The 10,964-nt window shown below is 43.6% G+C and overlaps 1 protein-coding gene across 1 annotated transcript; it reads left to right on the top strand.

The window, feature by feature from the left end:
- Nucleotides 1-7,116: 7,116 nt before the first annotated feature.
- Nucleotides 7,117-10,529, top strand: LOC119321628 (ankyrin repeat-containing protein At2g01680-like). Its single transcript, XM_037595227.1, has 3 exons — nt 7,117-7,749; nt 8,789-8,909; nt 10,330-10,529. Exons 1-3 carry the CDS (start codon nt 7,117-7,119, stop codon nt 10,527-10,529), a joined length of 954 nt encoding a protein of 317 aa, XP_037451124.1.
- The last annotated feature ends 435 nt before the right edge of the window (nt 10,530-10,964 follow it).

Below are 10,964 nucleotides of genomic sequence, written 5' to 3'. Positions count from 1 at the left end.
TCACCCAATAAGCTACCTCTTCAATTTCAAACTATGGTGCATATTAACTTCTCCTAAGTCACGCTCGCAAAAAAACTGCTTTATAAACTTTTGTCAGGACAAATGTTTATGACACAAATTAATAGCATTGGATCAATCATAAAATATAAACTGGTATTGCAGATATTAGATAAATAGTTGATGAAAGTCTAAAATTTGAAAAATAAGCATGTCTATATCAATGGAGGTAGGCAGCCGTACATACAGCTCCAATTTCAAGCACCACAAAGCGTTCGAATTCCCAAGATTCCTCATCAGTTGTACATATTGTTAGAATTAATGGGCTAGGCCCATAGCAATTTCTGAAATCTCAAAGCCCATGTGTAAAATGGCAAGTGGTGGTGCTAAGTTTAGTCCCACCTTGGAAGTTGAAGAAGAGTTGGACCTCTTTATATAGTGGGTTCTCTCCACCACTCTAAGTGGTGTGTGAGAAGAGAAAGGGAAAACCACACGCGCGCGCTCGCTCGCCTCGCCTGGGCGGGGCGGGGCGGGGCGGGGCGGGGCCGCGCGTACATGCGACATGCGCGTGAATGGTCCGCCGAAATCTGGTCCGTCTCCTTGCGGGAGCGCAGCTTCCTTTTGCCGTTTTATTTTTTATGTCTTGGCAGACAAGTTTTGATTTCTTGTCCGGTAAGTATACGAATTAGAAACCAAGTCGGTTTGGGATTGTGGTCGCGACACAATACCGCCTCCGGTCCTAATATATATACAGCTACCGGCTACGGCCAGAGACATACCGAAAAACATCTAGGGTTTTGCCTCATCTCACAACCTGCGCCGCCATCGTAGTCTACTCCATCCCAAACGCCGGCGTGCATCGGCGCGTGGGAGAGCAGGTCTCCGGAACCGTTCGTCTTTGCGATCCTGCACCGGGAGAGGACGAATTAGGGTTTTGGGAAGCGGTGTGCGCGACTGCTCAAATTCGTCATCACGGGTCATCTTCCGTCCAAGTCGGGCGGTGCTACTCATCGTCGTATTCATCGCCGTCAGCAGCAGATCGTCGCCAACATCGTCATCAACACTGTCGCACCCATAATAGCTAACGATCAGTACGTCCAACATCCTTTGTTCATGTCTGTTTCTACAGCTATTGTTACGTGCTTGCTGCTGTTATGCATGTCTTGCTGTTCTTCTAGTTTGCTAGATTATTGCATGCTAGTATCTCTTCTAGTCGTGAATTATTTACTGGAATTAATCATGAACTTGCCTAATATTCCAACAATCCAAAAACCTAATTGTAGGCAATTTCCTGAGTTAACTATGGCTGGATTCGCTGATGCACTGAGGCCGGATAAGTTTACCGGTGTGCACTTTAAGAGGTGGCAGGTGAAGACCACACTCTGGCTTACTGCTCTGAAAGTTTTCCACGCTAGTGTTGGTGCTCCAGAGGGAATGACCGACGAAGATCGGAGAAAATTCTAGGAAGCCAATACTCTGTTTGTGGGATGCATTCTGAGTGTTCTTGCTGACCGTCTGTGTGATGTGTACATGCACATAAACGACGGAAAAATTCTGTGGGATGCACTGAATGCAAAATTCGGTGCAACAGATGCAGGCAGTGAACTGTACATCATGGAGAGTTTTCATGACTACAAGATGGTGAATAACCGTTCTGTGGTTGAACAAGCTCATGAGATACAGTGCATTGTGAAGGAACTTGAACTCCTTAAATGTGTTCTACCCGACAAATTCGTGGCTGGGTCCATGATTGCAAAGTTGCCTCCTTCATGGAGGAATTTCGCCACAACTCTGAAGCATAAGAGACAGGAGATATCAGTTGAAAATCTGATTGCATCTCTTGATGTTGAAGAAAAAGCTCGGGCTAAAGATACCACTGAAAAAGGAGGTGAGGTTCAGCCTACTTCTAACATGGTGCAGAGGTACCCACAGAACAAGAACAAAGGGAAGAACAAACCTGTTGTCAACAAGCCTACCAAGACTACTACCTTCAAGAAGAAGAAGTTCAACAAGGCTGAGCTAGAGTGCTACGCCTGTGGGAATCCTGGACACTTTTCCAGGGAATGCCCTGAACGTGCAGACCGCAGAGGGAAAACAAGCTCCAAGACTGTCAACATGGTGACCACTAGCAATACTGATGGGTATGGTAATTTACCTATTGTGCTTTCAATATTTCAATCATCTTCGTGGTGGATTGATTCGGGTGCTAACGTTCATGTGTGTGCTGACATCTCCCTGTTTACTTCTTATCAGGTCGCAAGGGATTCTTCCGTCCTAATGGGGAATGGGTCACATGCTTCTGTTCGTGGCATTGGCACGGTGGATCTGAAGTTTACTTTGGGAAAGATCGTGCAACTAAGGAACATGCAGCATGTCCCTACTATGAACAAGAATCTAGTTAGCGGCTCCCTTCTATGTCGAGATGGATTTAAGGTAGTTTTAGAGTCCAATAAAGTAATCGTGTCAAGCATGAGTTTAATTCCGAACTTCACAGTTGCCAAAGGTTATCCAGCATGAGTTTAATTCCGAACTTCATAGTTGCTAAAGGTTCTAAGTGCCATAGTTGTGTGCAATCTAAGCAACCTCGAAAGCCTCATAAGGCTGCCGAGGAGAGAAACTTGGTGCCTCTAGAACTCATACATTCTGATCTTTGTGAGATGAATGGTGTGTTGACAAAAGGTGAAAGAGATATTTCATGACTTTGATTGATGATGCGACTAGATTTTGCTATGTTTATTTGTTGCAAACTAAAGATGAAGCATTAGACTACTTTAAAATCTATAAAGCTGAAGTTGAAAATCAACTAGAGAGAAAGATCAAGCGTCTTAGGTCCGATCGTGGTGGAGAGTATTTTCCAAAAGTTTTTGATGAATTTTGTGAGGAACATGGTATTATTCATGAGAGGACGTCTCCCTATTCACCTCAATCAAATGGAGTGGCCGAGAGGAAAAACCGCACATTGACTGACTTGGCGAATGCCATGTTAGACACTGCTGGTTTATCTAAGGCATGGTGGGGGGAGGCTCTATTGACTTCATGTCATGTCCTGAATAGAGTTCCCAACAATAATAAAGAGAAAACCCCTTATGAGGAGTGGGTTGGGAGAAAACCATCACTTTCTTATTTGCGCATTTGGGGATGTTTGGCAAAAGTCAATATTCCTATTCCTAAGAAACGCAAACTTGGACCAAAGACAGTGGATTGTGTCTTTCTAGGGTATGCTCAACGGAGCATTGCTTATAGGTTTTTAGTGGTAAAATCTGAAGTACCTGATATGCATGTTGATACTATAATGGAATCTCGTGATGCAACATTTTTTGAGAACATATTTCCTATGAAAGATATGCATAGCATTGCTAGATTTTCTTCTGAGATAATTCCTGAATCTAGTACAACTGATGAATATTTCGAACAATCACATGAGGAAGTCCTTGAGAAGGATAACAATGAAGTTCCTAGAAGGAGCAAGAGACAAAGGATTGCAAAATCCTTTGGTGATGATTTCATTGTATACCTTGTGGACGACACACCCAAGACGATTGCAGAAGCATATGCATCTCCGGATATAGATGATTGGAAAGAAGCTGTTCATAATGAGATGGACTCAATTCTTTCTAATGGAACTTGGGAACTAACTGAAAGACCATATGGTTGTAAACCTGTGGGCTGTAAGTGGGTGTTCAAAAAGAAGCTAAAGCCTGATGGTACTATTGATAAGTACAAGGCGCGGCTAGTGGCCAAGGGCTACACTCAGAAAGAAGGCGAAGATTACTTTGACACCTATTCACCCGTTGCTAGAATGACCACCATTCGAGTGTTACTTTCCTTGGCTGCCTCTTATGGTCTTATCATTCATCAAATGGATGTAAAGACAGCTTTTCTCAATGGAGAGTTGGAAGAGGAGATCTATATGGATCAGCCTGACGGGTTTGTGGTAAAGGGTGAAGAGAGAAAGGTGTGCAAGTTGTTAAAATCTTTGTATAGTCTGAAACAGGCACCTAAGCAATGGCATGAGAAGTTTGAAAGAACTTTGACTTCTGCAGGATTTGTCATTAACGAGGCTGATATGTGTGTTTACTATCGCCATGGTGGGGGCAATAGTGTCATATTATGTTTGTATGTGGACGACATACTGATCTTTGGTACAAACATTAATGCAATTAATGAGGTCAAGTCTTTTCTATCAAAAAGTTTTGACATGAAAGATCTAGGAGAAGCCGATGTAATTCTAAACATCAAACTTATTAAGGATGAGAGTGGGATTACATTAACGCAATCTCACTATGTTGAGAAGGTCTTGAACCGATTCGGTTTTATGGATAGCAAGCCTTCTCCAACACCTTATGATCCCAGCGTGACACTCAGAAAGAACAAGAAAGAAACGAGAGATCAATTAAGATACTCTCAAATTGTCGGTTCACTCATGTACTTAGCTAGCGCTACAAGACAAGATATCTCTTTTGCTGTGAGCAAACTGAGTAGGTTCATGTCCAACCCGGGTGATGATCATTGGCATGCACTAGAAAGGGTCTTGCGCTATCTGAGAGGTACTATGAGTTACGGAATTACTTATTCAGGGCATCCTGCTGTGCTAGAAGGATATAGTGATTCAAATTGGATCTCCGATGTTGATGTACTTTACGCAACAAGTGGGTATGTATTTACTCATGGTGGTGGCGCAGTGTCATGGAGGTCTTGCAAGCAAACCATATTGACGAGGTCAACTATGGAAGCAGAATTAACTGCTTTGGACACAGCTACTGTTGAGGCAGAATGGCTGCGTGAGCTCTTGATGGACTTGCCGGTTGTTGAAAAACCTGTACCGGCTATTCTTATGAATTGTGATAACCAAACGGTTATCGCTAAAGTGAACAATTCTAAAGATAATGCAAAGTCATCAAGACATGTGAAAAGACGTTTGAAGTCTGTCAGGAAGTTGAGAAACTCCGGAGTAATAACTGTTACGTATATACAAACAGACAAAAACCTGGCAGATCCCTTTACAAAGGGACTATCACGAAATGTGATAGATATTGCATCGAGGGAGATGGGTATGAGACCCATAGATGTTACACCATAGTAGTAACCCAACCTTTGTGATCGGAGATCCCGTGAATTAGGATCTGGGAAGAACAAGCTATTGGTTAACTGAGGAGAGTAATAACTTATGATCGTCTCCAAGTGAAGATGCAAAACTCTCAGAGCTGTAAGGCTCAGATCTGTAAGGCAGGTCGGCAACATGCCTTAATGTGATTCTATTGGCTATAATTAGCAAAGATGCTGTCCTACAGAGCAGTCTTGAAAGAACACACCTATATGAGTTCTGACTGTAAACGTCGCGGTCTATGAGATTTGGGTGATCTCTAGTAAACTCACGAAGAGACCAGGGAGTATGACGTATAAGCTCCAAACCGCGGGGTAGCCTACTGGCGGTCAGGTACTGGTTAAGACTTTGAGTGAAACCTGTTCACACAAAACTAGCAATTCAAGGCATAGTCCATTGTCAAGTTGTGAATGGATGTAGCTTAAAGTTCTAGGCAGAAGTTCAACTTAACAGTCTCTGCTGAAACACTGGTATATTAAACAAGTGGTGAGAGAAGGCAAATCTCTAAATGGGTATTTGAGATCTGGTGGGGGATTGTTAGAATTAATGGGCTAGGCCCATAGCAATTTCTGAAATCTCAAAGCCCATGTGTAAAATGGCAAGTGGTGGTGCTAAGTTTAGTCCCACCTTGGAAGTTGAAGAAGAGTTGGACCTCTTTATATAGTGGGTTCTCTCCACCACTCTAAGTGGTGTGTGAGAAGAGAAAGGAAAAACCACACGCGCGCGCTCGCTCGCCTCGCCTGGCCGGGCCGGGGCGGGGCGGGGCGGGGCGGGGCGGGGCCGCGCGTACATGCGACATGCGCGTGAATGGTCCGCCGAAATCTGGTCCGTCTCCTTGCAGGAGCGCAGCTTCCTTTTGCCGTTTTATTTTTTATGTCTTGGCAGACAAGTTTTGATTTCTTGTCCGGTAAGTATACGAATTAGAAACCAAGTCGGTTTGGGATTGTGGTCGCGACACAATACCGTCTATGGTCCTAATATATATACAGCTACCGGCTACGGCCAGAGACATACCGAAAAACATCTAGGGTTTTGCCTCATCTCACAACTTGCGCCGCCATCGTAGTCTACTCCATCCCAAACGCCGGCGTGCATCGGCGCGTGGGAGAGCAGGTCTCCGGAACCGTTCGTCTTTGCGATCCTGCACCAGGAGAGGACGAATTAGGTTTTTGGGAAGCGCTGTGCGCGACTGCTCAAATTCGTCATCACGGGTCGTCTTCCGTCCAAGTCGGACGGTGCTACTCATCGTCGTATTCATCGCCGTCAGCAGCAGATCGTCGCCAACATCGTCATCAACACTGTCGCACCCATAATAGCTAACGATCAGTACGTCCAACATCCTTTGTTCATGTCTGTTTCTACAGCTATTGTTACGTGCTTGCTGCTGTTATGCATGTCTTGCTGTTCTTCTAGTTTGCTAGATTATTGCATGCTAGTATCTCTTCTAGTCATGAATTATTTACTGGAATTAATCATGAACTTGCCTAATATTCCAACACATATAAATCTGTAACAAAAAGCTGAGTGTATGGCATTTTTTATCTAAAAGTTGTGTGGACGGGTTTTAGAGGAGGATGGGGGATTATCTTAATAGAGACCATCAGTTGTAGCCTGTAAGTAAAGTGTACGATGGTGTGAAAGATTTATGCAAAGTAGGAGAGAGAGGCCTATTTTACTGGAGAAGACACGGTTCTTGTCAAGTCACCGCGGTCGTCTCCTGCGCATGCTCACCCACTACTCCGACGCGCCTCCCCCGCTGACTGCATCACTTGCTTGCTTTGCTCTCGTCCGTTTTACATATACCCATCCATAGGCACAGCTCCTGAGCTCATCCATCTCAGCTTCACCATCCTTTTGCACCACTACATTGCAGTCCAGACTAGCTCCATTTAATCCTCTCCCATTTCCACTCCCCACGATTGTGTTGGTGGTCAATGTCGTCCACCACTGGGCAGGCAGCTCCTAGTCCTAGCTCGCCCGCTGTGGCAAATGCAGCTCCTCCGCCAGCGACCACCATGGAGCCCAAGATGGACGCCGGGCTGCTAGCATTAGCATGTTCTGGCTCTTTCCACGATCTGGAATCATTCCTCGACGGAAAACCAGCCGCCTACACCATCGGAAGCTCGGCCACCCGGCCACCTTCTCTGTACGCGGTTACAGTTGAAGGTGACACTCTACTCCATGTGGTCGTTGCTAGCCATGGCGAGTCTGAGGACTTACTGAACAAAGCCAATCTCGTCTACGGCAAGGCACCCAGCCTCCTCTTTGTGCAAAACAATGGGGGAGACACACCCCTGCACTTTGGTGCACGGGGGGGCAACTTGCCAATGGTGTCTCTTCTCATTGATCTTGCCAATAGTCAGGGCATTAACAATGGTAAAGGGCTGCTGGAGACACAAAACAAGCTCAAAGAGACAGCCTTGCATGAGGCCGTCCGCATTGAGAACAATGATATGGTCAACTTGCTCATGACCCATGCTCCAGAGTTGGCCACCATTCCTGCTGAAGGTACTTCACCATTGTATCTTGCCATCTTAATGGAAAATAAAATCGTCGCCAAAACACTCTACGAGTTGAGCAGTGGGGTTCTTTCATACTCTGGACCGAATGGACAAAATGCGTTGCACGTTGCTGTTCAGAGGAGCCAAGGTACCAACTTTAATCTGAATTTCACCTACCATTATTAGATATATGTAGTACTCCCTCTGTATCAAAATAGAAGACGTTTTTTGAGACTATGATAGTGTCAAAAAAGTCTTATATTTTGATACAGAGGGGTACCATTTAGCATACATTTGCCTCATTACTAGTTTACCATTTGCATCCAGGCTGTTAGTGTGTTGTTAGGTTCAAAATTTACCTCAATGAGACATTTAGGAAGGATATTTAGTTAGTCCTGAAGACCTGTCATCTTTTGTGGGGGCGTAACCCTTATGATTTCGTTAATGAGATTTAGGTGAACTCCTGTCGCAATAAAAGGAAAAAAAACGATTCAAATTATGTGAAAGATGTGAAATTTAGATATTCCATAATGTTATTCCACCCAGAAGATGTATTGTATGCAACAGAGAAACTACTTTATTTCGCCCATACTGAATCGATTCTGATACCATACAAAACTTGGAGAAGAGGTGTATGAAGAGACTCTGTTTCATTTCATCCAGTTTGCAACTTTTTGACCACCAATAAACAAAGTTAGTAGACCAAACATGTCAACTTCATGAACCATAACACTCCACTAACCACCGTGTGCAAAAATCTAGTGCACATGACCTTGACTTTGTATACTGATGCATGTACACATTTCCTTTAGCATCCTTTCATAGTGCTTTTTTGCTCCCTAATATTGATTGGTTTAACGGAAAGACACCACTCGCAGATATCACGAAGATGTTGTTAGAATGGAACAATGACCTTACACTACAAGGGGATGCAAACGGAAGTATACCTCTTCAGTTTTCCATTGTAGCTATTCCGTGTCCAAGAAAAAGAGACAGCCAACCCATATGTTTAGAATTATTGAAAGTCAATCCAGATGTACTGTATCAACCAGACCGCAATGGATCATTCCCGACACACGTGGCTGCATCCGTTGGTGCAACATCAATCATCACTGATTTTCTTATGAAGTCACACAATTGTGCTGGCTTGCTTGATGCTAGGGGAAGGACATTTCTTCATGTTGCTGCTGACAGAAAGAAAACAGCGATTGTCGACTATGCTTGTCGAAACATATCGCTGTCATGGATTTTGAATATACAAGACAAAGATGGGAATACTGCATTCCACATAGCTATAAGAAAAAGAAGTATGAGAATGTTTTGTTCTCTGTTAGGGAATAGACAAGTACACCTGAATTTGATGAATGAGAAAGGGGAGACTCCATCAGATATAGCACATCAAAATCTTCGTAAAGAAATGGGATCTATCAAGGGGGTAATATATATAAGCCTTTTAAATTTAAAACACGGCGTTGGAGGTGAACAAGAGTAATTGAGGTTTGCATTGTTTAATATTTATTATTCTAATTTTGTAGCAAAATGAACCAGAAATACTCAATGTACTCAAATATATCGGTGCTAAAAGGGGTATTTCTCACCAGGGTTTCTTGAATGAATATGATACTGACCAAGCAAGACAGGATGAAATACATTTCTTGAGTCAAATGAAAGAGGGGACACAAAGTCGATGTGTTTGCTCTGTTTTAATTGCAACCGTGACGTTTGGTGCAATGTTCACCATGCCTGGAGGTTATAGAGATGAGGATCACACTCATGCAGGGTCACCAATTCTTGCTGGAACGTTTGCTTTTGGTACATTCTTCATGGCCAACACATTTGCCTTTGCTTTCTCAATCACAGCTACAATTTTTCTCATGTTTTCTGGAGATCCAACGGTACCCCTTGGGATCCGGAAAGCGCTATTTCGAAGGTCCAGCCCCATCATATTGATTTCAGTAATCAGCATGACGCTTGCCTTCGCATTTGCTGCAATTATCATGTTATTTCCAGTTGCTCCTATGTCTGCAGTAGCAGTAACTTTCAGCATTGTTCTCATAATGGTGTATAACTCTTGGGAAGCAGCAGTCAAGTCTATTTTTCTGTTCGCAGCACTCTGTAAGAGAAAGGGGATATGGTACGGGATAGTCTGGGTATGGCCAGATGCAGCATTCTTATTCGTGTTATCTACGTTTGGGGTCTGTTCAATTGCCCTGGGGAGTCACATTGATGGCAAGGTGGGACCACCGGCACAACCACCGACACCATTTGCTTGAAGATGGTCAAATACACGTATATTACATATATGTAGCATTACTATCTCTTGTAACCGTGGATGTTCTCACACTACCTGTTGGAGATTTAGACATTTCTTTTTTCAACAGTCTATGTGCTTGTACCAGTGTAAACAACTATCGATGTATTTGCTGTCTTGTCCGGATTATATGTATCGTCTAAGGTAATAAATTTAAGGAGCTATATTATTTTCTGTTATGAATTGATTTTTTAACAGTATTTTGAGTATACATTTTTCTAAACTGTTTGCGGAGCCTTGAAATTGCGGTCATGCCAGCTCAGCTCAGCGCACCTGTACATGACAACTTGTAAAATTTGCCATGCCACCTATGATGCAAGGGAAAGACTGGAAGTTGAAAGGAGCTTGCAGTGTGGTACTTGAGGCAGTGACCACACATGATCTCTAGATTTGGCACTCCTTCTTTGGTATGCCAGGAACACAGAATGATATCAACGTACTGCAATGCTCGGATGTCTTCGCCAAGCTTGTTGAAGGTCATGCTCCTCCGGTGAACTTTGAGGTCAATGGGCGACAATACAACAAGGGATACTACCTAACAGATGACATCTATCCGAGATGGTCCATATTTGTGAAGATTATCTCAAACCCTGTGACAGGAGGCAAGCACTCCTAGTTGTCAAGTGTCATGAGGTTTGCAGGAAGGATGTCGAGCTTGCATTCGGTGTGCTCCAATCTTGATTTGCTGTTGTCCGGTACCCCGCTCTGACCTGATCGAAAGATCAAATGTGGGAAGTCATGACTTGTTGTGTCATCTTGCAAAACATTATCATTAGAGTGATCAGGGTCCTCTTGTCCAAGTTTATCACCAGCTACCGGCAACCTGGGCTGCCTTCCTCATTATGCGCCAGGAGATCCGAGATCCACATGTGCATCAAGAACTGCATCACGATCTGGTGGAGCACCTATGGAGGCTCAAGGGCAACGTCTAGCTCGACGTGTGATGAAATATGAGTTTTCATTTGTGTTCAAATTGCGAGTTTGATTTGTATTGATTTCTATGATGAACTATGTGATAAAAATTAGTTTTTGTTGAATTTGTGCCAAGCAT

Source organism: Triticum dicoccoides, chromosome 6B (assembly GCF_002162155.2).
Source record: "Triticum dicoccoides isolate Atlit2015 ecotype Zavitan chromosome 6B, WEW_v2.0, whole genome shotgun sequence".
Lineage (NCBI taxonomy): Eukaryota > Viridiplantae > Streptophyta > Magnoliopsida > Poales > Poaceae > Triticum > Triticum dicoccoides.
Note: the sequence above shows the minus strand (reverse complement) of the source record. Positions and strands in the feature narration are given on the sequence as shown.